The 27,471-nt window shown below is 37.5% G+C and overlaps 1 protein-coding gene across 18 annotated transcripts in view; it reads right to left on the bottom strand.

Annotated features, from left to right (window-relative positions):
- Window positions 1-286: 286 nt before the first annotated feature.
- The window catches only part of LOC128166152 (microtubule-actin cross-linking factor 1-like), an 82,654-nt gene continuing 55,469 nt past the window's right edge, over window positions 287-27,471 (bottom strand). For 11 of the 18 annotated variants that reach the window (XM_052831117.1, XM_052831123.1, XM_052831116.1 and 8 more), the window contains 56 exons: window positions 26,914-27,060; window positions 26,503-26,658; window positions 26,058-26,240; window positions 25,685-25,768; window positions 24,289-25,599; window positions 24,020-24,143; window positions 23,753-23,908; window positions 23,348-23,583; window positions 23,039-23,168; window positions 22,731-22,930; window positions 22,098-22,430; window positions 21,741-21,903; window positions 21,466-21,632; window positions 20,877-21,206; window positions 20,279-20,599; window positions 19,799-20,005; window positions 19,488-19,601; window positions 19,113-19,226; window positions 18,716-18,928; window positions 18,421-18,582; window positions 18,102-18,272; window positions 17,404-17,730; window positions 17,229-17,313; window positions 16,880-17,103; window positions 16,522-16,728; window positions 16,308-16,427; window positions 15,878-16,204; window positions 15,538-15,744; window positions 15,272-15,391; window positions 15,006-15,114; window positions 14,428-14,654; window positions 13,876-14,100; window positions 13,567-13,668; window positions 12,519-12,689; window positions 12,055-12,210; window positions 11,628-11,951; window positions 11,328-11,498; window positions 11,000-11,155; window positions 10,416-10,622; window positions 9,996-10,115; window positions 9,659-9,825; window positions 9,334-9,493; window positions 8,949-9,143; window positions 8,509-8,637; window positions 8,222-8,365; window positions 7,817-8,005; window positions 7,536-7,690; window positions 7,057-7,201; window positions 6,782-6,944; window positions 6,250-6,479; window positions 5,347-5,464; window positions 4,698-4,730; window positions 4,284-4,340; window positions 3,037-3,209; window positions 2,488-2,650; window positions 287-2,181 (listed from right to left, as the gene is read on the bottom strand). In XM_052831117.1, coding sequence (XP_052687077.1) covers window positions 1,877-2,181; window positions 2,488-2,650; window positions 3,037-3,209; window positions 4,284-4,340; window positions 4,698-4,730; window positions 5,347-5,464; window positions 6,250-6,479; window positions 6,782-6,944; window positions 7,057-7,201; window positions 7,536-7,690; window positions 7,817-8,005; window positions 8,222-8,365; window positions 8,509-8,637; window positions 8,949-9,143; window positions 9,334-9,493; window positions 9,659-9,825; window positions 9,996-10,115; window positions 10,416-10,622; window positions 11,000-11,155; window positions 11,328-11,498; window positions 11,628-11,951; window positions 12,055-12,210; window positions 12,519-12,689; window positions 13,567-13,668; window positions 13,876-14,100; window positions 14,428-14,654; window positions 15,006-15,114; window positions 15,272-15,391; window positions 15,538-15,744; window positions 15,878-16,204; window positions 16,308-16,427; window positions 16,522-16,728; window positions 16,880-17,103; window positions 17,229-17,313; window positions 17,404-17,730; window positions 18,102-18,272; window positions 18,421-18,582; window positions 18,716-18,928; window positions 19,113-19,226; window positions 19,488-19,601; window positions 19,799-20,005; window positions 20,279-20,599; window positions 20,877-21,206; window positions 21,466-21,632; window positions 21,741-21,903; window positions 22,098-22,430; window positions 22,731-22,930; window positions 23,039-23,168; window positions 23,348-23,583; window positions 23,753-23,908; window positions 24,020-24,143; window positions 24,289-25,599; window positions 25,685-25,768; window positions 26,058-26,240; window positions 26,503-26,658; window positions 26,914-27,060 — 11,133 coding nt within the window. In that variant the 3' untranslated portion in view covers window positions 287-1,876. Of the gene's footprint in view, window positions 2,182-2,487; window positions 2,651-3,036; window positions 3,210-4,283; window positions 4,344-4,697; window positions 4,731-5,197; window positions 5,222-5,346; window positions 5,465-6,249; window positions 6,480-6,781; window positions 6,945-7,056; window positions 7,202-7,535; window positions 7,691-7,816; window positions 8,006-8,221; window positions 8,366-8,508; window positions 8,638-8,948; window positions 9,144-9,333; window positions 9,494-9,658; window positions 9,826-9,995; window positions 10,116-10,415; window positions 10,623-10,999; window positions 11,156-11,327; window positions 11,499-11,627; window positions 11,952-12,054; window positions 12,211-12,518; window positions 12,690-13,566; window positions 13,669-13,875; window positions 14,101-14,427; window positions 14,655-15,005; window positions 15,115-15,271; window positions 15,392-15,537; window positions 15,745-15,877; window positions 16,205-16,307; window positions 16,428-16,521; window positions 16,729-16,879; window positions 17,104-17,228; window positions 17,314-17,403; window positions 17,731-18,101; window positions 18,273-18,420; window positions 18,583-18,715; window positions 18,929-19,112; window positions 19,227-19,487; window positions 19,602-19,798; window positions 20,006-20,278; window positions 20,600-20,876; window positions 21,207-21,465; window positions 21,633-21,740; window positions 21,904-22,097; window positions 22,431-22,730; window positions 22,931-23,038; window positions 23,169-23,347; window positions 23,584-23,752; window positions 23,909-24,019; window positions 24,144-24,288; window positions 25,600-25,684; window positions 25,769-26,057; window positions 26,241-26,502; window positions 26,659-26,913; window positions 27,061-27,471 lie in introns of all 18 variants that reach the window. The other 7 variants (XM_052831118.1, XM_052831133.1, XM_052831132.1 and 4 more) reach the window with 5 other exon arrangements.

The raw sequence follows: 27,471 nt of genomic DNA, 5'->3' as shown, positions 1-27,471 counted from the left end.
ACCACTTATTTTAAAAGGATTTTACCCTCGATATCTGAAATACTTGGATATCTCGAAGTTTACTGTCCTATCTAGTTCGAGATAACGAGGTTTGTCTATTTTTAATGTTCATTACCGGTATATATGTATATCGGCAATAGAGTTTTCTTAAAACATCTTGCTAGCCAAAGGTTTATGGTCCACTCCAGAGTGGATCAAAAAACCCTTGACTAGCAAAGATGAAATAAAAAGTGAACACATCTAGGTTTTATGGGCCTAAATCTCTGAGAAATCACATGCAGGCAAATGAGATTCTATATATATTTATTAAAAATACTTGCATTTAAGCAACACCCTGTACAAGTAAACACAGGTACATAGCATTGTAGAACTCATTCTTGCAATTGAAAAGTGCAGGCTAATAAACTGATCACTTACTTAAATTACAGATCACAGGCTACTTCAGTATACATGGAGTACAGGCATATATTTCCCCAACCCTTGTATTAAGTGAATTAAAATAAATCAATAATTGAACAGTACATTGTTTTCTTTGTTCAGTTCTGTAAAGATTATTCCCCTTGATGATGCAATGATGACATCATCGCCTGCTTAGCTGACAATGATGCCAAAGACACAGGATGTCATTCACAAAAAAAAAATGGCGCAGGCTGTGAATGTTTATACACAATAAAAAAAAATATAGTGATATCACATTTTGCTAATATTAAATAAATAGATGATTCACAATTTACATAGGCTTCTTTAACTGTGATAAAACATGTAGCAGTGATAATGACAATGAGGGAAAATAAACCCATGATAACTCTCAGATAACCACAATGAATAATCCAGGACCACTGCTTAATGGACATGCAGTTCTACAAGGAACACTGAAACCCCAAAATTAACTACCAGCTACTCTTTTTCCGATTTTCATGACAATTACAATAAGTCACATACAAATAAAACTGACTTCACAGTTTGGAGTTCATAATTAAATCCCCCAAAATATAATTCAAGAGAATATCTTCTTTTAAGCAAAACATAAAAAAATAGATGTACTCATCAAAAATCTAAAGTGCTCATTATGTTTTCTTCATATTGCATGGGAACTCCGTAGCAAAAAAAGTTAATATAAATAATCAATACATGTATCAACAAATACTTATATATCGTACACCTACTTAATTAGATGAATCTTAAAAGACATATAAAGAACAAAGTACAAAATGATATGTGTTGCTGTCCTCAGAAATGTAAAGGAGTTATCCATTCAAATTCAAATAATATCCATATAAAATCAAAATCGTCATTCATTGAAAATCAAAAAACTCTATACAGCAACACATCACGATACAGAACAATAAACTTTGTAAGTAGATCAAAACAGAACTGAAATCAACAGAGCTCTAGGGTGTACAGGAAGTTAAAAATAAACACGCCTAAATGGAACTAACAACAAACTTGCTTTAACAACCATGAATATAAATGCACCCAGCATTAAAACAAGGGCTTAGCACACATGCTGTATGTACATAAAAAAAATCATCAACTGTCGACCAATTTGCACATGAGGAACAGATCCAGTATGTCAGTGCTGTTACATGTATACACACAGTCAATACAAAATATTAACGTACATCAAATACTTTACTTACGTAAAAACAGTATTTTCCCACAAACGTACATCACTGAGGTCATATATTAAAGCTTTTCATGGAAATTGACATTGAGTTAAAGCACAGCACCAAATTAGCATTACTTTAAGTGTAACATCGAACAGAAAGCAGGCGTTAGTCTGCTGTTTGATTATCAATGAGTATCGTCGATTGTCTCGTAATCAGTATCGCATGTAGGAGAGGAATGCTTAAGTAAATCACATGACATTTATTCATCACTTTTTAGGAGTTGTGGAGGGTTTTGGTATTCTGGACCCCCTGGCAGAGGGGGAAGGTCCCCCTTTCCCTGATGGTCCCCCCTTTACTGAGGGAGAGGGATTGCTGGCTGTCCGGGTCTTGACCACATGGGTCTGATAAGTCACTACAGTTTGATTTCGTCCACCAGAAGATTTGGTCTCATGCTGAACAGTTGTGTACATTTCCGGTTCACTGATCTCAGAGCATTCACTTTCCGCTCGGCTGGGTGGACGACTCCCCCCTCCTGTGCTGGCACGACTAGATCTTCCACTGCTGGGAATAGCTACAATGAAGTTGTCAACTCAGTAAAAGTAAGGGCATAAAAAGAGTACAGTTTTCAGTTTATAATGGGACAACCAAAGTATCTTTCTAAATATCTACACTGTAGGTCTAAATAATTTTTAGCTAACAGTGTAATGACATTGGTATCTTTCTATATCTCTATATCCAGTGGTTATATGAAGATCAAGTGTTTCTGCATTACATTGTCCATGGTGAAGTCTTTTAGGTGCGTCATAGACTTTTTTATATGTCTACTCTGTTGCTTTCAAATCAAGGAAAAAGTGGATACAGATTTGTTAATTCTTACCTGGACTGAAAACATTACGTGGTGAGGCTAAGTATCGCGATCTTTTGGGAGTGCTGTCTAGGTGGGGCTGGGACATGATCTGTCTGACCTCGCCGTCAGGCCCCGGGGTGGACCGTGCTCCGTTCTGTCTCCAAGGGGTGGAGTGAACAGATTTTTCTCTAATCTGAAACATTATCAATATAATATCAATATATTATACATACAAGTACAGTTTGAAACCAAAACCAATACCACACTACTTTTTACTGTGGCAGCAAATCATATATATTAATTTTGCATCGTGATAACAAAAAGGGTTAATTCTTTTTTTTGGTCTTTTACGGTGATATCTGCATTGATAACTATAAAAAATTGAATAATTTTTTTGAAATTGATTTGTTTTAGATGACACCACAAAAATAAAGCAAATAATAGCACCCTGCAGGAAAGTCATGTTATATGGTACCATGCAAAGATTAACATACAAAACTTGGTACCAGATAGTGCAGTACTTATTTGTACAGTTTCAAATAATAACACATGTATTATAATATGGTTTCCATTTCATACTTTAGTAATGGGCCCAGTTGCTGAACTTGGTGATCTTGTACTCCAGGAGGCTGACGAACTTCCGGAGTGGGAGCTTCCGCTCGGACTCTTGGAAACAAACGGACTCATGGACTGGCTGACTCCCTGTGCCAGAATGAACTGTTCTCGGAGCTCTACATTAGTTCGGCCCTTGGCTGAAAGAATCAAAACATCCCATGGATTATTTCACAGTACAAGTAACAAATCAGAGGTAAACTATGAAAAGAAATTCAGAAAAACTAGAACATCTACTGAGAGTACATAGAATTAATTGTCTACATTCAGTTTAGATTTAAACTTAAGCATGAATTCAACATGTAAAAGATTTAATTTGCATCAGGAAAAAATGGCTATGTTGTTAAAGAATGAGCTGGTTCACTCATGACTTAATACAATGTACGCAAACAATATCACTATTAAGGTCAATTAATAGGAGCATGCATTTCAAGATCAGTCTGCTTGACGTGGCATCATTGTTGTCGTATACAAATAACTCAATTCTTCTGTGAGACTGCTTCATAAAATCTACTCAACAAATTTGTAATGTGCCATTTCAGTAACTTAAATTTGCCTATAATTAAACCAATTAGAATCTGAAGTGCAAAAACCATCTCATTCATCAAGAACTAATTATAACTGTAAATCAAAGTTCAACTCCATAGTTAAATCTTCTGTGTATTTGATCAAGTCAACTAACATGAGCACAGTATATACTTTAAATGTAATTTTTGATGGAAGTTGGTAGTTTTATCAAATATAGATTATTAATTTTCAATGGCTAAGATGTTCATACATGTTTCATCCAACACAGTAGAAATTTAAGCCTAATTCACACATTATGAATATCTGCAATTCATGTTAAATTATTTACAGTTACTATATACCATGGGAATTGAAAACCATTAAAAAATATGACTATTACATGACTGTATAGTTATTGAGGGTAAATTATTCAGCATCAAACATTCTTTTTTTTGAAAAGTAGACAATTATTTTAAAATGAATACTGGATCACACTGTACATGCAAATAAAATATTTTGAAGCCATGGTTCTGGAAGTTAAACACTTCTCTGCAAATCTGAATTCTATTAATAGCCATGATGCAATAACAAAAATAAATTTTCATTGCTGTAATACCATTGGATAAAAATAACAACACAACAGTAAAAGATAAAATTACAACAAACAAAGCATCTGTAGGTTGCTAGGTGACAATTGCAGTTCATACTTAGTTGTTCTGGTGTCATGATAACCTTGAACTGAAAACGGTTTCTTCTGCGGAGACCTACTACAGCAAAGAAAAGATAGACACATGGAAAACCAAAATACCGAAAAAATGAAACAGAAGGCGATGAAGAAACCCACATGGTAATGAATGAACATAACACAGTAATGAACTGAAATGTATATGCGACAATGGTTTTCCCTGGCAAACCCAGAATACAAAAATTTAAAATAAAAATAACTTAGTAAAAATAATATACCGATCCAAAAATAAAGTATAATACATGTACTCTGGTACAATGGATGCAGATAATCCCATTTCCAAAAATGATGAAATAAAATTTGACTGTAAAGGTACAAGTAATTTTTGAAAAAGGGAACAAAAATCCGTTTGCAACGGAAGCTTGATTGTACTCACATGCCGGGCACGTCTCAAAATGTTTACTTAAATCTGACAAAAAGTAAGTTTTATAGTCAAAACTCATTGCAAATTAAAGATTTTTAACCTGATTAGCACAAATTCATAAGCTGCTGAAAAACTCAAAATACAGCTTGCACAAAGCATAATGCTGTGGCCACAAGAAAAGAAATACAATGGATGAAATTTTGTCATTTCAAAGGACTGTGCTCCAATAAAATGAATTATAAAGGATGTGATGTAAGACCTTAATACAGGAACAACCCAAACTAAATAAAAGAAAACTGCAGCCTTAGAATTTGTTGGACTGAGTTTTGTACTGCAATGCTGACTTTCACATAGCTATGTATAACAACATATGCAAAGATGACGTGAAAAAATGTAGGATGGCATATAAAAATAAAATCTCTGGCATATTACAGTAAATTAAGTTAGCTTAAATACTAGGTAGATAGCATTTACATGTATAATTTGATAGCACACCTAAAAGCCCAACTTACAAGGGAAATATTTCAGATATCTTGCTGAAAAACCACACAACTCTGTAATTTCATTGTTATAACATAACTTCTAGAAATATTTTACAAATATAGAAATATCCAAGTAGAGAATGTTGTAAAGCATATCAAGATTTGGGGGTAGACTTTACCTCGACAGGGGTCGTTCTTGACCAGGAATTCGTCCAGGGCCACCCATCCACCACCCACACGGACCATCACCGTACTGCGCAGGATTCTCACCAACCGCAGCTTCTGAGAATCTCCAAACTGAGAGTATAAAGGAGAGCCATGACCAAAACAGTTTCTTATTTTTCAGAACAATGCATTTCAACAATAAAATACTTCATGACAAAGAAGCGGACGAGGAGCTGATTTTGTTAGTGATATCATACATGTACATCAAAAATAATTTCTTCAATATCTTCAAATAATAAATATAGGATCTCTCATGACTTGCGATGATATATGATTTTCATCCAACAAGCTGTGTGTTTTCTATCCCCTCACCAAGGCTCAGGGATAGAAAACACAATTCGTTGGATAAAAATCATATACCATCGCAAATCATGAAAGATTCTTTTTATCATATGTTTTACCAAGCATTTTGTTAATCCCAACTTTTTTCTGTAAAAATTGTAATTGTGAGCCGCAAAACACATCTACAAGACGCCAACAACTTTAAGCATGGAAAAAAAGTTCCTTGAAGTTTAACAAACAGACATTTCATTTTCAAACATTTTTTATGAATTCATGACAAATAACTGAAACAACATTAAATGCTTCAAGTTTACATCTCAACACCCCTCAACTGAATTTAAAATTATTTACTTTTTTATTCTATTTCAATCAACTGCCTAAACCTACGTAATGTTAAATTATGACATCATGTGGCATAAGAACACACAGTGGAAAATCTAAAATTTATCCCATGAGTGATATCCACCGTATATTGATATAAACATAATATGATAAAACATTAAAATAAATAAGGATGGCTAGAATCCTATAAGCCGTTCTGTTATTTATTTTAAATCAACAACATCCAGTTTTACCCGGTATTTTCCTTCTCCGATTTTGTGAATCTTGAATTGTTTGACACAGGTACACTTGGAGACCTGGTTCTTGACCTCGTCATTGATTTTCTCAGTGTCGGTGATTGGTTTCTGGGGCTCTCGGTCGGGTTTGAGGGCGTTCACAAAGTCCTTGTAGTCAATGAGGCCACTCCCGTCCCTGTCAAACATATTGGCTACCGTCTCCATCTCCAACTGACTGGTCGGAAATTCTGTGAAAATAACCATTATGATAAAAGTTTTTTTAATTTATACTTCACCAAAGAAAAAAAGGATGCAAATGGTGGCTAGATATCTACCTCAGAAGATTGAAAAGTTTTAGTTTGATTGATTAGAAATGCAATTATTTACATGTATATGCAAAATATTTTTAGGGTATAGATGACAAGCCCATAGGATAAATTAAAATATCACTTTAGATTACTTAATATTCCTTTATTGTTTTTTGCTGTGTCTGAAAAACAATAAATTTTCCTATGAAAGAACTGACACTTTTTGCAAGAATTAAACTTACTGGTAGCAATTATGCCGTCGATGAATTCCTTCCTTGAGACTCTGCCGTCTCTGTCTCGGTCCTGACGACGGAACATATCCATGATTCGTGATTTATTGTGTCTCATAAATTGAAGGTATCGTCTTCTCCAGTCATCAAATTTAAAGTCCTTTAGTCTCTCAACCTAGTAAAGTATTAAAAGAGCAAAAATGATGAACACATCCAATAGTTTTCACAACAAACTATTGCAATCAAATACTTTAGGTATTTTCGTAGGCTGATAATCAATTGTTTACCTCTTCTAGGTAGTCGAGTGCATCCCGAAGTTTCCTGTGGCGATCCATGGCCATCAACCATACAGTCCTCCATTTGATGAAGAGAGCCCCGACTCTTGGATTTCTAAACACTGGCTCAGGGGTCTTCCTTCCACTGGTGTCCTTCCTAGATATCCCAGAAAAATATGTTATATTTATCATTGTAAGTATAGGTTTTCCATGGATACCACATGGATGAAAAAAACCCAGTCATTTTTCTTTTCATGATGCTTGGTTTGAAGTATTTTATGTGTAGTAAAGCCAAAACACTCAATACATTTTCCATGGTACTTGAACATTCATGCACTTGTCTGTGACTTCTGACCTTGGATGGTCGAAAAATTGACATTTCTCTTAATGATGTTTGGTCTAAATATTGCATGGTATGCCAAAATTTCTGAATTTTCTACAATATATGTACATGTACAATATATATCTCTATACTGTCTGTGACCTCTGACCTTGGAGTCCTGATGGGGGTGTGTCTCCCTGAGGGTGAGGCCTTCAAGACGGGGATCTGAGAGGCAGACTCTGACACTGAGGTTCCCCTTCTGCGGTCCCCTTTAGTCAGTTTGTCCACATCCGGTTGTTTTGAAGACATGTCATTTTGGAAATCCTACAGGAAAAAATAAAATATCCATAAAACTCACTGATCTACATTTACTTGTACTTCTACACTACTCAAATGTTCATGGATATCTGGCATCTTAAATGGAAATTCCTAAAAATTCCAGATTCCTACCTGATGATCCTTGAGTAGGTCCATGATGACCTGGATGTCACCTGGAACTGGTTCCTGATCCAGACCCATCAGGTTGGTTTCTGCTCCGTTTAGCCAGGCAAGCAGATCATCTAAGATGGCGTTGTTGCGTCTCATGGTCTGCAGACCTTGTGCTAACTTTATGCCACGCTGCTTACACATGGCTGTCACCTTTTACATAAAAATATACAGCAGTCATAGAATTTTTTTTATATTTCATATTATATCATAAAAGTACTGAATATACTTGTAGTCTGAACCATGTACTTTTTTTGTGAAATATCATTTTGCATTTCAAATCTTCATTAAGTATGCTGAAAAGGGCTATTGAAAAAAAAATTTACTTTGTTATTTGTCAACATATGACTTGTTTAATGTGTTTCTTACCTCTTCCCATCTGGCTCTGAGAACTGATAGCCAGTGCTTCAAAGTAGTCAGAGCATCTGGGTGACACCTCTTTAGGATATCTTGTCCTATACTGAGAGTTTCTCTTAACTTTGCTTCTTGTCTCATTAAATCCTCCTCAAATTTCTAAAATTAAAACCACATAATGAGTAACTATATTACAATCAAGTAAACATTCACCAACAGAACTTACAGATAATAATTATCTTCTTTTACACATTACTGGATCCATGATGTGCCTACATGTATATCAGAACTTTGGACATTACCTTGTGCTCCTCAATCTGTTTGAGGAGGGGCAGCTCCTCCTCTGGAAGGGCTCCTCGATACCTAAGCTGTCGCTCAGCAGATGCCAACCAATCCAGCAAGCCCTGGCCTTTCTGGTGGAAGTCTTCAGCCTGCAAAAGCACCAATTTAAAGTCTTGAATGTCACTTTTCCTATTAGGAACTTTCAATATGTACATGCTTTCATCGTAATTTGCACAGCACCAATGTTCATAAATTGTTTTGTTGGGCAGATCAAGGAAAAAATAGTTAATTGAAATGAAAAACATGGAAACAATTTGTATTGGCAGAGCCACTGGCTACAAATTGGCATTTTCTGTGTATTTTAAAAATCCATAAAAACTGATGACAATGAATATCATAAATGAAACCATGGGAGAAGATATGATAATACATGTATGAGGTTTAGGACATCAATACTGACCAGCTTATGAGCTTGTTCTAGCTTCTCCTGCTTGTTCACGCTCAGCTTACACACTCTATCCCACATTGTGGTAAGCTCGATAAGCTCAGCTTGCTGCTGTGTCATGTCATGTTCAGATTTGTCCAGCATTTCCTTGGCTCTCTTTCTGACAAAAGCCACTGTGTTTGAGCGGGCCCCCAATTCATGCTGGAATGCCTGCAAATAAAACCACACAATAAATTAATCATCATTTTATAAATAACCCAACAATACCAATTTTTGATGAAGCCACATATAAAAGACATTCATATTATCAGTACCAGCTGTTTAATAAAAGTTAAGGCCTGGTAAGGATTAAGTAATAATACTTTAATATCGATACATGTAATTATCTCCTCTGACAGACCTTGTGGATTTCCATCAGATTGTTGACGGTGAAGACGTCCCCGTACACAGGTTGGTCCTCCACCAGGGTTGGTTCAACCTTGGCCAGCCAATCCAGCAGGGCCTGCAGAGCCTCCGAGAACTGACCCGAAAACAACAAGGCCTCTTCCAGCTTCCTTTGTCTGAAAAATCGAGGTCATTCCAATCCATTATAAGAATTTGAAAATTGTATCCAACAAATTTAAAATCTTTAATTATAAACATAAGTAACACAGTCTTAAAATCTAAACATTAGTAATACAGTCTTAAAATCAAATGGACTAGGGGAATGGTTGACTTAGCCTTACCTGTCTACAGACTTGGCACAAAGGGAGTTCCACTTGGCCTTCATGGCACTAAGTTTCTTTTCAATTTCTGGTCTGTCTGGTTCGGGGCTCTTGTCTTTCATGGAGCGGCCCATTCTATTCACACCATCGTAGATAGGCTGCTTAGCTCCGAGACTTCTCTGGAATTCCTGTTCAATAGAACAATGTGATGAGAAAGAAGAACCTTCAGGACATATTTGCTCAAATCAAAATAATGTTTAGGAGACACATACCAGGTAGGTGGTATAGCTGTAGAAAAATTGCACAAAATTAAGTGTCATCTTTCTCAATTGTTTTTTAAATGTTCATGAGATCTTACCCTGTGTTTGATGATCTGTGCTTTGATGGTTGCGTGATCGTTACTGACAGAAGTGTCAGCATCCAGTAGGGTCTCAGCTTTCTGCATCCATTCCATCATATCTTTCCACATCACAAAGAACTGGAAAATCAACCAGACCAATCATGCAGCACAAAGTACAGAAAAGCTAATCAACCAATCAAAGTGTCAGTATACAAGTAAAACTCAGTCACAGCAATAGCTTAACATGAATTCACACTTACAATGAAGTCAGTTTCATTCCCCTTATTTTAAGACAGCATTATAATCCTATCTGATATAATGAATTAAGTTATCACACATGAAAATAGGCTCATTCCCGGTTCTTCCCTATGAAGCATAACCAAAATGGTATTTTGATACCACAGAACACTGATCGGTGTGCCCCTCATTGCCCCTCACCTGTTTGGCCTCCTTGTAGCCCCTCTCTAAGTGCCTGGTTCGCTCCGCGCTGCGAGACACGATCTTCTCCCACCGGTGCTGAATGCTGGACAGCAGGTTCCTGATGAGAATAACGTCCTGTTTCTGACTGAAGTACTTGAGGTGGGTCCCAGTTTTGTCCAGGGCTATCATCCTCTCCCGGTTCTGGCTTATGTCCTTCTGAAGGACCTGCAAGTTCATTTGTGAATGTTAGTGCTAGTTTGCCTATTAAATCAATGCAGAAAATTTTCAATATAAAGACTATCATCCATGTATATTAGCTGAAGGTTTCACTCCAATCTATTTGGAAATGTATTCTTTTATACTTTGTCAACAATTCAGATTGGAATCATGAGATAACTGATGTTTCCTCAATAACATGAAAATGAATTTAAAAGAATAGATCCCTGACTTTAAAAAAAATTGTCAATATTTTTCCATATATGGTTATCAGGTAAACCACAAAAATGTTCCAGTTTTTCATGCTACATAAATCTTATGGAAATAAAAGTTCATTTAAGAATAAAGTTTTCAATCAAATAAAACTGAATACACTATTCTGTTACCTTTTGGTCCTCTATCTGTTGAGTGACATGTTCGAGCAGGCGACTGACTGGCTGTAGATTGTTCAAGGTCTTCTCTGTCTCTGTCAGCCATTGAATGAAGCTGTTCAGGTTGAGGTGGAAATTGTCAGCCTGTTGCAATGCATCCTCCAATTTTTTCTACAAAATACATGCTTATACATTAAAGATTCAATATGCTTAAATGTGCATAGTTTCATGGCCCTGGGACCAGACTTGGTGCATAGCACTTTTTTGACAAACCTTAAGTTTAAGACTTTCAATGAATAAAAAATCTTTGACTGCAACATTAGAACCAAGACCTTGCTTTTACCTTTTTGTCTGCTGCTCTCATCTGGATGTTCTTCCACCTCTGTTTCAGCAGCTCCACATTCTGTTTGATGTGGTTGGCAGAGGCACCCTTGGATTTACTGATTAGACTTTCGCCGTCTGATACCGTCTTCTTCACTTTCGGTCCTGTCTCATCCAGCTCCTCATACAAGTTCTGAAGAAAGATTAAATTTTATTAATCCTGTATTTATAAGTATTCATAAAATTATCACAAATATTTATGTTTTGTGACATCAAATTTGGGAACTCTTGACAAGATTTTAAAGAACTTTGGCCAGCTTACCATGAATCTCTCAAGCTGTTCTTTGGCAGTTTCTGGTAATCCACCAATCTGAGTGGATGATATGAGGTTTCCCTCCAGATCCGAAAGATGTAGGAGTTGATCCTGAAGTTCTCCTGTGAAAGACTTGGCCTCTCGTAGAGCATCCTTCATCTGTTTGAATTTGTTGGCTGATTTTTTCTGTACTTTCTCCCACAGTTCATTAACATCCCCAAGCTTTCTTTTGATTGGTGTATCTCCTCCGTGTTCTGTAGCAAGGACTTTCTTTCCTGCCTCCTTGACAGAGTCTACACTGTCTCTATGGGCATCCACATCATTTTGTATGATCTAGATAGAAAATTTAATAAAATTTAACAAACCAGTACTCAAAGAATAAAACTTTACAAACAAATATTAAATAACACCGACAGGATCAACAAAGCAATCTCACCTTAAGCTTGGCTAGCTCAATCTCGATTTGTTTTGGGTCACCAAATGTGGAGGAAATGTCATCTACTGTCTCATCAGTTTTGTCCAGCCAAGCTAACAGCTCATTCAGGGCATGCTCAAACTGTCCCACATTCAACATGGCCATTTGTAGATTTCGCTACAAAATGTAAAAAGGTATTTCATACAAACTCGTCCAGATAAAACTCCTCATTGTTGCTTTGAACGTATTTCAATACAGTTCCACAATACACATCAATTTACAGTCAAACCTAGATATGTTGTACTCCATAAGAGCAAGACAAAGATGTAAGATCTATGAGGAATCGATATGAGATAAATATACATGTACTTATGGACTAAGTGGTTGGGATTTTCAAATCATTGCAACCTTTTGACATATCAATGAATATTGAGACATCAAAGTTCAACTACATATCTATACATGTTCCTGGTTTGAATTCCTACCTGTCTTTCACCGATTCCTTCCAGCAGGTTGTCCCAGCGTCTGTTGACCGAGGACAGCGGTTCCTTGACCACCACCTGATCTGCGGGCTGGGCATCCTTGGCCAGGTCCTGACCTTTCTGGTTCAGTGACTCAATGTCCACCTGTTTGGGTTCTACTTCGGTTTTCAATTCCTAAGATAAAGCGAAATCAAAACAATGATCATTCCAAAGGACTATATATGATACGGGCCTAAAATGGCCCCCTAAAATGAACATCATCATTTTACTATCATTCTTTCTTTTCTTAGTACAGATATGTATGTGATGTGTTTACATAATATTCATTTTGGTTCAAGTGCCCACAATTTAGAAATATGACATTGTAAAGACAACCTTTTCCCGCCATTTTTGCATTTTTAGCGTAAAACAGCTTGTTTTCAAGCAGTTTTTCAGTCTGAAAACATAGAGCGCATTCTTAAACAAATAAAATATTTTAATCAGAGATGTATCTAGCCAAGACTAATAAGTGACAAAAAAATTGTCCTTGTTCAAGCATGCGCTCTAAATTTCCCATTTGTAAATAGATAAGAAAAATGCCTATTTTTGGCTGATTTTGATTGAACTATAGAAATGGCGTCACTTTTGACGTCATATACTACCAGTGAGTGCAAATAAATATATGAAAAATATATTTTATATCAACTCTTCTAAAAAATTAGTTAACATTTTATTGTACCCAAAACACTTAAAAAATGGCGAATTATGGGGGCCAAATTTAACTCTTATCATATATAGTTCTTTACAGTAACACTTGCCTATTGGAAGTGCCAGGGAGGAACATTTTGATTTGTTATAAATGTAATTTATCTACTTAATAAATGTTTTAAGACTTAGAGGAATGAAAATCACTTCAGTGTAAGTGCTTATTTCTATCATTAAAAGTGTGATCATTTTAACTTGTTTTACTGTGATAAAATTCATCCCCTGAATATAAAAATTTCAAATTGGAGTGACAGGATATAATTTTTTTCTTCAGAGAATGACTCTCATGCATTTACAATTTACACACCTTCACTTGATTCCACTGTACTTTGATAGTGTCAAAATCTGAGCCAACTGGAGTGAACTCTCTCAGGCGTACCTCCCTCTTTTGCAGCCAGACCAAGATTTTCTGAAGAAATTTTGAAAATTTAAAAATGATTCAAAAATACATTTTTTAGCAAGTGAATACAATTATGTTTCTCTAAAAAATATGAAATAAGAGAATAAGCAATTGAAAAATGACCATAATGTAAGTTTACACAGATACCCAACACTGGGTTATTAAAATGAATAAAATATGTAACTACTCTTTGATTTTAATATCCACATTACATACCATCAGTTCATCCTGGAAATGTACAGCCTTCTCCAACGCGGCCTCCAGAGTTCTGGCTCTCTGCTCGTACTTTTCTGTGACTTTGTCGACCTGAGAGCTGGCATCCTCCATGTTATTTTGAACTTCTGGCTGTTCTGGTTCACCGACCATGGTCATCAACTGCTCTCCAGTGATGTTGAAATCCTCCAGGTCTACCTGCGTAGCCTCAATCTCCTCTTTGAGAGTCTGGATCGCAAAAATAATAATTAGAGGTTCCCTCACTAAATAAAACTCAAATTTTTCTTTTTAACTACAACTTTAACGGCAATGAATAACTTGGGTTTAAATTTTTCTTACGCTTCAATCAAAACAACTTTTGGTAAAAAACAAAACGAAAATTACTTTTGGCAATGACTTTAGAATATCCACAATGAAAACTTTTCAAAAATGTTTTTGGATATTTTTCCTTGGGGTGGGTGCTCAAGCACCCATAAAGAACTGTATTTTGTCTCTCCAAATAAAAACAGCTATCTGCAAACTTGTGAGCGAATGGACAATGGCGAGCCATATTACCTCCAGGAAGTCCTGCTGCTCCCTGATGATGGCGGGCTCCAGGGCGGGGGGATCCTGGGAGGTGATCTGGTCCTGGAGGTCCTTGACCGTGCTACACAGGTTGTTGTAGTCCTCCCAGAACTTCTCCGACACCTCCAGCGTGTCCTCGAGGTCCTTGCTGCGGGCCGTGGACAGCTGACAGATGTTGTCATACAGACCCACCAACTCGGACAGCTTGGTCTTTACCTCTGTAAACAGTGAAAAGACATTGAAGAATTCGTCCTCAATCTACAAGTGCTTTTCTCCCAAACTCTCTTTCTGCCTCTCAAAACATCTATTTTTTAACATGTTCTAAACACTGTAACATACCCAACCCCCCTCTCCTCTTTCCTCACTTCCCTCCCTAACATAATAAAACATTTTTAAGTTATCTTTGCTTTGAATTTTCATGTTCCTCACATGAAATGAATACATTCATATTAGCATTAAATCCTACATGTACATTGCACAGACATCTATAAATAGTTTTACAGTATATACATTGTTCTATTTAATTATATTCAAAATTTCCCTCTCTCCTCCTCAGGAGATGCCCTCACCTTGTACGGCAAAGTCCTCTTTGTCCCCTGCCTGCTTAATCAGCTCCTCAGCCTTGTTCTTAATGGAAGCCAAGGCAGTCTGTCTGGAATCTACATCCTCCATAAAGGCCTGAAGTATTGTTATAACATCAAAATATAAATAGATATTTCAACTAGAAGCCAATTTTACAATTTGAATGAATTACAGCTTAGAGAATGTTGGAATAACTGTGAAACAGACAGAACAGTTTTTTTTCTTTTTTATTTCAGAATACTGGATGACTAACCTTGACTTCTGCCAGTTGATCTTTGATTCTGTCTGGGTGGGCAGAAATTGGCTCAGCATTTTCCACCATCTCATGAGTAGAGGTAAGGGTATCCAAAATGTCCTCCAACTTATCAGTGAACTGAAGAAGAAAATCATTCAAAACATGTTAAAAACTGCCTACACAAGAATTTGCATTGAACAACAAGAAGGCTACAACAGTTAACACTGCTTGATACTATAAACACTTAATTGAGTGTCTTGCTGACCATTTACAAAAGCTCTTACTTCTGCTGACTGCTGGAGAGCTTCATCAATAGACAGAGACCTGTCCTTGAGGTAGTTTTTGATGTCCTCCATCTTGGAGTTCTGATCATCCATGATCCTCTTGACCTGGCAGCTCTCCTGTTCTCCACACATCTTGATCAGAGCCCCACCAGTTTTGTTCAGTCTGTCAACATCAGGCTTGTGGTCCTGTACTTCTTGCTTCAGAACCTACAAAATATCACAATAAATATATTTTCTGGTGCACTAACATACTGTGTAATGAAAATTATAATTCTAGAAACACTCATACAATTCTAAACATTTGTCTTATCGTCTTTTCAATTTCCATTTATCAACATACCTTGATCTGCTCCTGTTGTTTTTTGACCTGTTCTGCATCAATGGACATAACTTTCAAGTCTGCCACAATCACAGCAGCCTCTTCCAGCCAATCAGACAATTCCTTATTTGTCTCCCAGAAATGTTTAGCCAATGGGTGAGCTTGTTCCAGAGTCCTTTGTTTCTCCTGCCCCATCTTCCACACAAGGTCGGATTTATTCTTCAGATCCTCCACTGCCTCACGCAGCCTGGGGTCATCCTCCAGTGAGCTCTCCCGCATCATCTTCTTGCCCCGTGTGATCAAATCTCTGGATTTTACTTTCTGTTCTGTGATTTCTTCATTCAGCTCCTGGAAACGCCACAATAAAATTCAGATTAAGTATACATGCAACAATCATATCTCTATTTCTCTCTTTAAATAAACTGTCTTGTATAAATATGTGCACATGTACCTTAATATCTGCCAGTTGTTTATCAAGTGTATCAAGCTCTGTGCTGATTGGTGGAGAACTGAGGAGAGATTTTTCCTTTTCTCCAAACCAGTCAAGCAGATCAGCAATGTTTCCAACAATCTGAAATAATTCAGTATTGATTAACATGTTATTCATCCCTACGCATCAAGTGAAGTATTTCTACCACATGACAAAGACAATATAGGATACACACCTCAGATGACCTCTGCTTGGATTTGGAGACTTTTTGTGACCGGCGCTGAATCTGATCGCTGACTGCATCGTATCTCTGGAGATCTTTCTTCATGGTTTCCTCCACTTTTAGCCCAGCATCCCCTGGGGCCAGATCAGACAGATTACTGCCATCTTCTTTCAAAACTTCAAGAACTGGCTGGATGTCCTGAAGTTTTTCCATGAATTTCTAGGGGAAAACAGATTTTTTTTAAATTGAGAGGAAATCATCTTAGTTACAATGTAAAGTATACATTCTACATGACTCCATTTTTTTCAAAACTTACTGTGAATATTGTAAGTTTTTATATCTGCACTTTGACCTATGAACTTTCACCTACCTGTACTTGTTCCTCTGCCTCTTGACCTGTGGCCTCTTTGGTACGGAGCTGCGACTCAGTTTTGAGGACCCAGTCCAGGAACTCTGCATGTGCATCATTGAAGTTCTGGGCCAATGGGAGAGCTTCTTCCATTTGTTCTGTGGAGTCTATCACTTTATCTCTCAGCTCTGTGAATCTTGCCTGCACAGAGTCAATTTTCTTTTGCACAACTTTGACATCATTGCCTACAAAAGAAAAATACATGTAAAGCTTGCATCAACAACTGTATGTAGCAATTACTTGTAAATGGATACAGAAAAAAAACAAGTTTCCCATATTTGTCTATTAAGAAAAACAAACTAACATTTACCTTTGCAGAAATCCTGCAGATCTTTTCCTCTTAGTGCTAGTTCTTTCACTTGATCAGCCTTAGACTGAACATCTCTATCCATGTCCTGATTATAGCAGAAAAATATAAGTATATGTACATACAACTGAAAGATACAGAAAATTTAAAACTAAAAAAAATAAGACGAGTTTCCTACCTTCAGTGCAGTTATAATATTTTCAATTCCTTGTGTATCCATGGCTGATGGTTCGAGGGAGGCGAACTTCTTCTCTGTGGAGTCCAGCCAGGAGGTCAGAGGTTCATGCAAGTCCTGGAAGTCTTTGGACAGTCCAAGCATCTCTTCCAGGATGTCCAGTCTGTCCCGTGAAGTGGCGCAGACAGTCTCCCAGCGACGGTCAAGCTGAGCCACCTGGTTCTGGATTCCCTTCTGCTCCTGGGGGTTCAGGCCCCTCATCAGAGATTCAGCGGCGTTCTTGGCAGATTTGACACTGGGACTTCTATCCTCCAACATCGTCATTAAAAACTAGAACAGGAAAAATTTCAGGACAGTATTATATGTGATCAATGAAATGCATTGTTTTTACTGAAAATATGATGAAATTCACATGAACTAAGAAAACATTTAACATCATATATCCAAAAAATTTAGATCTAAATTTTTTCCGGAACCCATTATATTTATAATTTCTATTTTATATTCATTGTTTTATTACATACCGGATTATGTTATTACGTATTGAATTTCAGATGCCTTTTCATGAAATTTATTTTCTGACCATAATTTCTTAATATTTTGAGAATGCAACAAACGTGGACCCAATACACTGAAGTGATTTCACATTTTGAGTACTAGGATCACAACAAAGAAATTCATACGCAGATGTATGTTTATACCTTTTGTTCCTGTAGTTGTGTTTTGACTATCTTGTATTCTGGGGACGGTGCTTTCTGGTTGGCAATAGTCTCCTCTGTCTCCTTCAACCAGACCAGTAAGTGATCCAGGGCATCATGGAATTTACCCGCCTGTAGCAGACTGTTGTCAAGATTGTGTTTCCTCTCTGACACCTGTAAATAAGGACAACAAAATCATCATCATCATATTTATTATCATTATCATCAAATGGATAGCAAACTGTATTTCTATGTGGGCATTATTTTTCGATCACTAATTATCAGAAATACTTAATGGTCACAAAGTAGTGCCTTTACTGACCTTCTTTTTGAGGTCTGCCCACTTGTCATTCATACTCTCAAGCTCCGCCTCTAACTGCTCAGTGTCAACACCTGGGGCTGCGGTCTGCATCAGGTTCTCCACCATGGAGCTGCCTTCTTCCACTCTCTTCTGAAGAGGCTCCAAGACAGAGCTCTCAAACATCTATGAAGTTAAATGAACAGGTTTTATAATTAATCTCAATCTTATATAATCTAACCTTTTTTTCTGTTTCTGTGTAAACATCTAACAGTTTAATGAACCAAAAATAAGAATGCAGTTTGTAATGAAGGTTTACGTGTAGTTCTTCCTGTTGGCGTTTGATGGCGTTAACATCTGTTCCAATTGGTTCATGCATGTCTAGTTCATCGGAAGCCCTGTCGATGCTGGTTCTGGTTCGCCTGAGATGATCGATGGCTCTGTCAAGAGTATCCAGCATATTCTCTATGTCACGCTTACAATTGTCAGCTTTGGATTTCAAATTTCCAAGTTGGGTCTTCAGAGCATCAATCTGTAAAACACACCATCAGCATGTTATAATTTGTATTTTCTAAAATTTACATTTGTTCAACTTGTTCAAAAGAACTTATCCAGTTGAGTACTGCACAAGATGACCAGATTTTCTATCATAAAGTCCCTTAAAAAGCAGGTTGATTTTAACCCACAATGATATTTGACAGTCAACAGTTACTTACTGGTGCCTCTATCAGTTGAGGATCTGTCACATAGCCAGAGGACTCTAGGTTCTTTCCTTTCTCCTCAGCATCAGCAATTCTGTCCTCCAGTGAAATCAGCTTCGACAAAAATTCCTGCAATGATGAAATTCATTCATTTATCTAGCATGTACCAAAACAAGTTTAGTCCTGTCCACTGAATATATCTCATTAATATGTATGTGTGTACATTGCACAGAAGATCAAGTTGTGAAGTAAATAAAGACAAATCAACCTTCGTTTTACAGAAAGAGGAGCATTCATCTAAAAAATAACAGTATACTTGTCATTTAAAAAGGTGAGCGCTTAATCAGCAACATGCTGATTTAACATTACAAAGAAGACGCATGTTCTCACCTCAGCCTGTCTGAGTTGAGTCTGGAGTGCATTCTCATCCCTCTTCACTGGTCCTATCGAGTTCAAGTCCCCTTCATAGCTGGACATGGTGGCACCAACTGAGGAAAGTTCATCCTGTAACAAAACAACTCATGTAAACCCAAATCCCTCTCAGTCAGACTTATCAAAATGAAATTTGTTCATATATAGTTACAGAAAAAAATATGCATTTATACAACCAATGCAAAATTTTCATTAGCAGAGGAATAAATGCTGATAATTTCAGGTACATGTACCTTGCGTTAAATCATAGACTGATGCAGTGTTCTCACCTGGAATTCATTGACCACTTGAGTACCCTCATCGAGTTCAGAGAGCAGCTCGGCGATGTTGGTCTGGAGGTCCTCCTGCTTCTGTTTCTTGTTCTGGAGGTCCCTCTCGAGGTCACTGGTGCCAAGCCCTGTGTTACTCAGGTCCTCAATCACAGCTTCCAGGTAGTCCATCTGGGGATGGAGTCCATCCACATCATCTTGTAAGGCCTTGAAAACAAACATACCACATTAATACGGAAAAATGACTTCCAACAAAACTAAATTCATATAAAGTAAACATATACACATTGTATGTAATGATGATTATTCGAATAAAAGGCCTAAATCTACATTAAATTATCTATCTTCATCAACTATCATTGAAATGATAGTTGATCTATCAATCATTGAAATGATAGTTGATTTAAATTTGATGATAATAATGATGGTAATAATGATGAAACTACCCAAAAAATTATGAAAACATGACCAAACTCTTACTTTAATTTTATCCGCATGTTTGGGATCTTTAGCCGATGGTCCAATATTGTTGTGGTTTTTCAGGGAGTCCTCACATTTGGTCAAATTGGAACTGTAATCCTTCATGTTGTACTGGAAGTCGTCCAGTTTCTGCATCAGGTCCTCCAGACTCCTCACCCTGTCTGTCACCCCTTGATCTAAGCTCTGCCATTTTTCTGACACAACCTGCATAGCTTCTTTTGCAATTTCTTTATCTTGTTCAACAAGACTAGCCAGTGACTTTCCTTCACTTTGTAATTTCTCTAGTTGAGGAGCATGTTCAGCAACTTCTGACTTTAAGCTCTGTAGTAAAAAAAAAATTAGTAGATTTCCCTGGTAACTTAAAAATGAATAGATATAGTGAAGAATAATGATACAATTCACTTTAGAGATAACTGTTTGGCTTTAATGTCAACAGGTACTGTCAACAGAACAACAATAAAAAAAAACACCTCAAAATATCATACATTCACTTTGAAGATGATTTTCCTATGTAAATTCTACTGGTACTGACACTATAACAACACAGTTTTATGAAGAAAATAGCAATGATAACTTGTTAAATATTGCTCCTACACACCTGTGCATCACTCAGTTTCTTGGCAATGATATCTCTCTGGAGTTCTGTTGGCTGGAATCCTTCAAGCTTGTCCTGACTGAACTGTAGCCATAGTAACTGTTTGTCAAGCATGTCCTGGAAACACTGAGCATGCCTCATGCTGGCCTCTAGTTTCTGGTCACGTTCAAGAGCACACAGTTTCAGCTCATCATATTCAGCTCGAATTTCCTCTGCTTTGTCTTGCAGGTCTTGCTTTTCCTTTGAGGGTGGTATGGACTCTAATGTGTTATCACATTGTCTGAGAAGATCTTTGATTTCTGCCTCATGGTCTACGAGATCTTTATACAGAATCTGTAAAACATTTAATAAATGGTCAAGAACAACATATCAAATTTGAAGAGATTTGATCTAGATATAAACATTTCATAAATATTCATGGGCATCAATGTTAATTCCTGGACAATTTTTTTGTTAATAGAATAATATGTTGTCACATATCTGGTTTTGATGAATAAGATTTCATGGATTGACTCGATCAACATCTAAAGCCATGAAAAATGGTGTTTATACAGGAATATCAGTAATCTTTGACAGCAACCAAGCTACTGACCCTCTGCTGCTCTGCCTGCTCCTTGAGGACATCAATGTTTCCTGACACAGGCTGCTGTTGGTCCAGACGTCCCCTGGTGTCTGATAACCAGTCCAGAATGTCGTGACATTTAGCGGTCAGCTCCTGGCCCTCAGAACTGGCCTTGACCACAGCTGATCTTTTCGCACCTAAAAGGTCAAAGGCAATTCATGTCAACAAGTCAAGTTTAGTCTATCTAATGGATAAGACCACCTTCTCTCCAACATGTTTAACTAGTGTGCACAAACAAGACCTACCAATCTGTTTTTCTGCATCAGTAAGTTGTTTTTCCAGGTTAGCTATTTTCTGTTTAAGCTCCATCTTGGTGCTTGGGTCTTTCGTCTCATCACACAATTTTTTGTGGAGGTCTTTTGTTTTCTGTGCCAGAAGTTTTTGGCTGGTCAGCTCAGACTCCAGTGCCTAAAATTACATGGAAATTCAAATAAGTGATAATCCTGCTACTGAGACTACTTATTTTTTCCACAGAATGTAAGTCACCCAATGAACAATCAATTACACATTACAGATATCAAAATTTAACATTTTAAATTAAAATCAAAATCTTATTCTATGAGTAGTTTTAAATAACTCAAATCAGTAAACTGCCTCTTTACCTGTAGTTCCTCCAGGTAGTTTTCATTTTCTTCAGGAGACAACGTCCCTGGAGTGATATTTCCGACCCGGTCTGAGAAATCGTCAATCCAATCCTGCACAGTCTTCATGATGTCATTGAACTCCAGACTGAGGCCCTCCACGGATTTCAATGCCCTGCCTCTCTCCTGGAGGCGGGCCTCCAAACGACTCCAGTCCTTGCTAATGACATCCATCTTCTCACTGATGTGGCTGGCGTCCTTGGAGTCTGCATCACAAAGGTCAAGGATAGTGTGGCCCGATTGGATGAACTTTTCATACAGGGGAGTCTGACCTTTGAACTCCTCAGTCAACAGCTAATCAGGGAATAAAATGATATTTGTAATGATCAAATATGCAGAGTGACCGTTTTTCTGATGATGCAAATTCTGCATTTTGATTCCAAAAATTGGTTAAGTTATTTTTGTAAATTATTATTTTTGTAAATTATTTTGGTTATTCAATTTTTGCCAATCTTGACTTGATGACTATAAAAACAATATAAAACAACTTTTTACAATAGAGTTATTTTTGGTTGAGATATAAACACAAATATAGAAAAGCAAAACTTCACAAAAAATTCATCATTTAACAACAATTCACAAAAGAATACTGACCTTGACCTGCTCCACTTGGTTCTGGTTCATTTCCTTCTCCGTAGAGATTGGTCCAAGCACGGCCATCATCTTCTCCTTCTGGGCAATCCATTTCTGAAGGTGAACTCCAGCGTCCTTGAAGGCGGAAATGTTTTTCACCATTTCCTCCAAGGCTTTCCTTCTTTGTTCAGATAAGACCTTGATATCTAGCCATTTGTTATCTGTAGAAAATTCACATCATTCCCAAGTTAAACAAAAAAGATGACTGGCAAAGGTTTTCAGCTTGTCTTGCGAGAGTTGAATTTAATAACATAAAAGCCAAGACATACCAAGCTCTGCCAGCTGCTGCTGACAAACTTCCAATCCAGGAACACCCTGCTTCGTTTTGAGAAGTTCCTGTCCTTTAGTTCTGATATCAGTCACCAAATTCTCTTTTCCAAGAAGTTCTGCATGGAATTCCTGCAAAAAAGAGAAATACCCACATCTTAATATAGAAATAGCTAACAGGCACATATCAATGTATTTCAAAAAAACAAAAACAAATCTTCAAATGAAAATTTAATTGAAATATACAACAGAATTTAATTCTTCAAAAACATACATCAATAGTTTTCAAACAAATAAACTGGTTCCTTTACCTGGTGCTCCTTGAGCTGTTTCTTGGCCTCTCTTTCACTGGTGGGGAGGCCTCCCTGTATGTTGAGGTCCAGCTCCTTCAGGTCTATCCAGGTGAGGAGTTCCTGCATGTTCTGGAGGTAGCTCTTCATGTTCTCCACAATGTTTCTTAGTTCTTGGTGTCTGTCTGCCAGTCTCTCCCCAAGAATGTCATATCTCTGGTTAATGTCCACCAACTCCTGCTGGATCTCGCTCAAGTCTGGAAATTGCAACAATGCCATAAATTCAGAGAAAAATAAAAAGTGTGCATCATTCTCAGCTTTATTTTACTACCATCAACAGCTCATTAATGTGTAAGTTTATAGAATATACACTTTAAACAAGAATCCATTAATTTTATCACATGTGAATCAAATAACCAAACGTACCATCCAGCTGGAAGTTGTCGAAGGAGCTCTTTTTGCTGCTGATTCCACTTGAATCACTGGATGGACTCAGGATGTTTGTAGGGGAGGCGGGGTAGGGGAAGGTAGGAGAGGTGCTCCCCAGGCGTGGGGACAGCAGGCCTTGGAACCGTCTTCCTCCTATCAAACAAGTTTTTCATATTATTACTACACATGTAACACAGAAGGTGTTGTTACTTTAACAGATTATGTTCACCATTATTTCAACAGATGATGTACGCCATTACTTACTCATCATTCTTTTGAATGGACTCTGAGGTCTAGAGCCTTCACTTTGTGTGGCATCAAAAGCATAGCCTGCATCATTGACCTCTTCCAAGATAGGTCCATATTCCTGGTACTCCTCAAGCAGGGGCTACAAACACAAAACATTTAACGGTATTCAATAAGAGAGGGACAGTCAGAAGCTACATGTATATAGCAAGAACAAATCTTTAAAATTATTGTAAGAAACATCAGTTACAAAACAAAATGCAAATTGATGGCCAATCCCTTTTTACCTCAAGTTCTTCTATCTGTTTCTCTGCTAATTCGATATCAATAGCCACTGGTTCAAACCCATCCACTGTGTTCTCCATCTTGGCCAGCCATTCTACAATGGCCTTCTTGCTGTCAGCGTACTCGTTCCTCTGCTTCTCTTTCTCCTGGTTCTCTTGTTGTCTCTCCTCCAGGACCTCACAGAAGTCTGTCCAGTGTCTCTGTAGGTCGGCTAGCGACTCCTTCACTGCTGACACCTCCCCAGTCCTTGGATCCTCCACCAGCAGCTGACCGAGCTGTGACAGCTCCTCCACCACTTTCTCTTTACTAACTCTCTGTTTGGTGAGATCGTCGATCTTCTCCTGGGTGTCTTCACTGGATTTTTTGTTCCACTCCTTGCTTTCCAGTTCCTCTGAGTTTTTACTTAACCAATGTTTGCAGCTGTCCATAGTTTCTTGGAAATTTGACAGAGTTTCTGATATCTCGTCCATGTCTTTATTCCTGTTTCGACACTTTTTATTCACATTTGAGAACCTGTTATCCAAGTCCTCTAGCTTGGATTCTAAAGACTTAGCCATGTCTAATTCACAAGTTTTGATCAATTCATGAGCATCAAGTTTCATAGTTTCAATGCTTGGCTTATGACTGACAATGTCTGCTTGGATCAATTTGATTTCTTGGTACTGTTCATTCAAGTTGTCTCTGCTGAGGCTCACAGGTCTCTGGGTGTCTAGAGCAGATTCTGTGTCTCTCAGCCAAGTCAGCAGGTTGTCTAGAGCATCCTCAACATCCTGAGACTTGGTGAGTGCCGTCTGCAAGCTATGCGACCGGTCATTAATTTCCTTAGTCACTTCCTTGTGTCTGCCATTTATGTCCTGGATGATGTCTTGGAATTTTGTGATGTGTGCTGGGACAACACACAAGTTATGTAAATCTGACACAAGCTCCTTGGCTGATTTCTCCAGCTCCTCTAACTGAACACCTTGTGAGTAAGCATCACTTCCAAGCGATTTCATTAAATCTAACTGTTCTCTCAAGATATCTGGATCTGTTGTATTCGATTCCTGTTTTGAAGTGGATAGTTTCTCTTCAGTGGTTGTTAACCAAGACAGAATCTTGAATGTATCGTCATTGAACTCTCTCTGTTTTGTATTGAGTTTTCCGAGCCTTTCTCCAAAGTCACCACACCGGGAACTGAGCTCATCATACTTGGCGACCTCTGACCTCAGCTTGTTTCCCACCATTTCAGCATCCATTCCTTCCATGCCGATCCAGCTTAACCTGGATGTCTTCTTCCTGTTGGCCTTGAATGCATCCACCTCCAGCTTATGCAGCTGTAACATACAGAGGACAGGATAAGTGACTTGTAAAGCATCATATCAAATATCATATTGAAAAATTAACATGTCCTGATCTTACCTTTGCCTCTTCCATGTACTTCTGCACAGACATTGTCATAAATCTGGTGTCAGCTTGGTGTGAGATTATGTCATTCATCAGTTGCTAAATTCAAAAAAGATGATTCCAGTAAATACATGTATTTGATATCAGAAATCTTGTCACTTAGATTAGAATGAGTGTGATATTTACACAATGATCAAATGTCATGTTCACTGCATATATCACTTTGCTTAATAAACTAAATCAGACATACTCATTTAAGTACATCTATTGGAATAATAGTGATTTTACATGTAAAGCCATTTCATATTTTTCTGAAGTCCTCACAAACACCTGCTCCTCCACTGCTTTAACTGCCCCCCCCCCCCCCCTTGCCCCCCTTGGCCCCTACCTTTTGCTGCTCCATGACGCGGCTAAAGTTGTCCAAGTCTCGAATCAGCTCCTCCTGTCTGTCCAGTTCCTTGCTGGACATGGTCAGCCACTCCTCAAATTTACCAAGCTCCTCCTCAAACTTGGTCACTTCATCACAGGCAGTCGTTAGGTGCTTGAGGCGAATCTCACTGGTCTTCTGAACCTGTACAACATATCAGTCACAAAGCTTGATAAACAACATAAAAAATGTAAGACCTCAATTTTAAGCTAATAAAACAGCAGTATGAGGGAGGGGGAAAGTTTATCTACCCAGTAGGAAAAACATTTTACACATATAATGACTTATAATTTAAGAAAATATAGTAAAATATCAAAGAGCAATAGAAGAATACAAGTTCACTGCTGATAAATGTGTAATAGCAATGCAATGGATATTCATTGCATCAGTCGGTTTAGAGTTATACCTTGGACATGTTGGACTTGAGGTTGTCAGCCAGCTGCTGTAGTTGGGAGACCTGTTCGGGGGTCAGCTCCTCCTGGTGGTGTTCCAGGAGCTGTTCTGTCTGGTACACCAAGGCCAAGATAGGCTGCTGGTGCTTCTGGATGTCACTGTGGAAGGCCTGCAAACAGATACATCTAAACGCATGTCATATACTGATGATTGGCAGAGAACTCCATCTAATCTACATGACTGTATATAGAGACTGCCGGGTTTAATGGAACAACTTTCCAATTCATAACTTACAATCAGGTAATAAAAATCACAGAAAACATTCTGACATTCAATTCATTTGCAGAACTATTCAGTTCTTTTTTTCCTTGGGAATTTTCATTGCTGTCTTATTCATTCTCTAAACAACCTTTTTCCAACATACCCTTTGAGCTTCCAGCTGACTTTTGACCTTATAAGCCTCATCACTGATTGGTTGATCATCTCGTAGAAGTTGCTCAGTATCTGATAACCAGTTGAGTTCATTGTTCAAATCCTGAATGAGCTTATCACAGGAGTCTACTAAATGTCCCTGAAAGATTGTCACAAATAACATTATAACATGCAAAAGGGGCTCAACAATAAAATTTTCATGCAAAAACAAAATATTAAAACTTTATAGCATAAACTAAAATAAAAAAATCAAGAACTAAAGGTAAAATCAATTGAAAACATTCTGGCAAGCAACAAACTAGCAATTGATTACATATAAAGCTAGAATGCAGCCATTTTTTATTTTTGAGGGGAAGTCTCAATATCTTTGAAATTAAGTTACAAAATAAGGTACTGTCTAGAAGGAAAACTTTATACTATGGATATAACATAAATAGAAATAAATGATTTTATATAACAAACAAGCTTCTCATTCACACATTTCATTCTCACAACAAAACACAGAGTATAAATGTATAGGGGTCAGATAAATATTGTTACATGCAGAAAG

Source organism: Crassostrea angulata, chromosome 10 (genome assembly GCF_025612915.1).
Source record: "Crassostrea angulata isolate pt1a10 chromosome 10, ASM2561291v2, whole genome shotgun sequence".
NCBI lineage: Eukaryota > Metazoa > Mollusca > Bivalvia > Ostreida > Ostreidae > Magallana > Magallana angulata.
The sequence above is the reverse complement of the archived record's forward strand: the minus strand, read 5'-3'. Positions and strand labels throughout refer to the sequence as shown.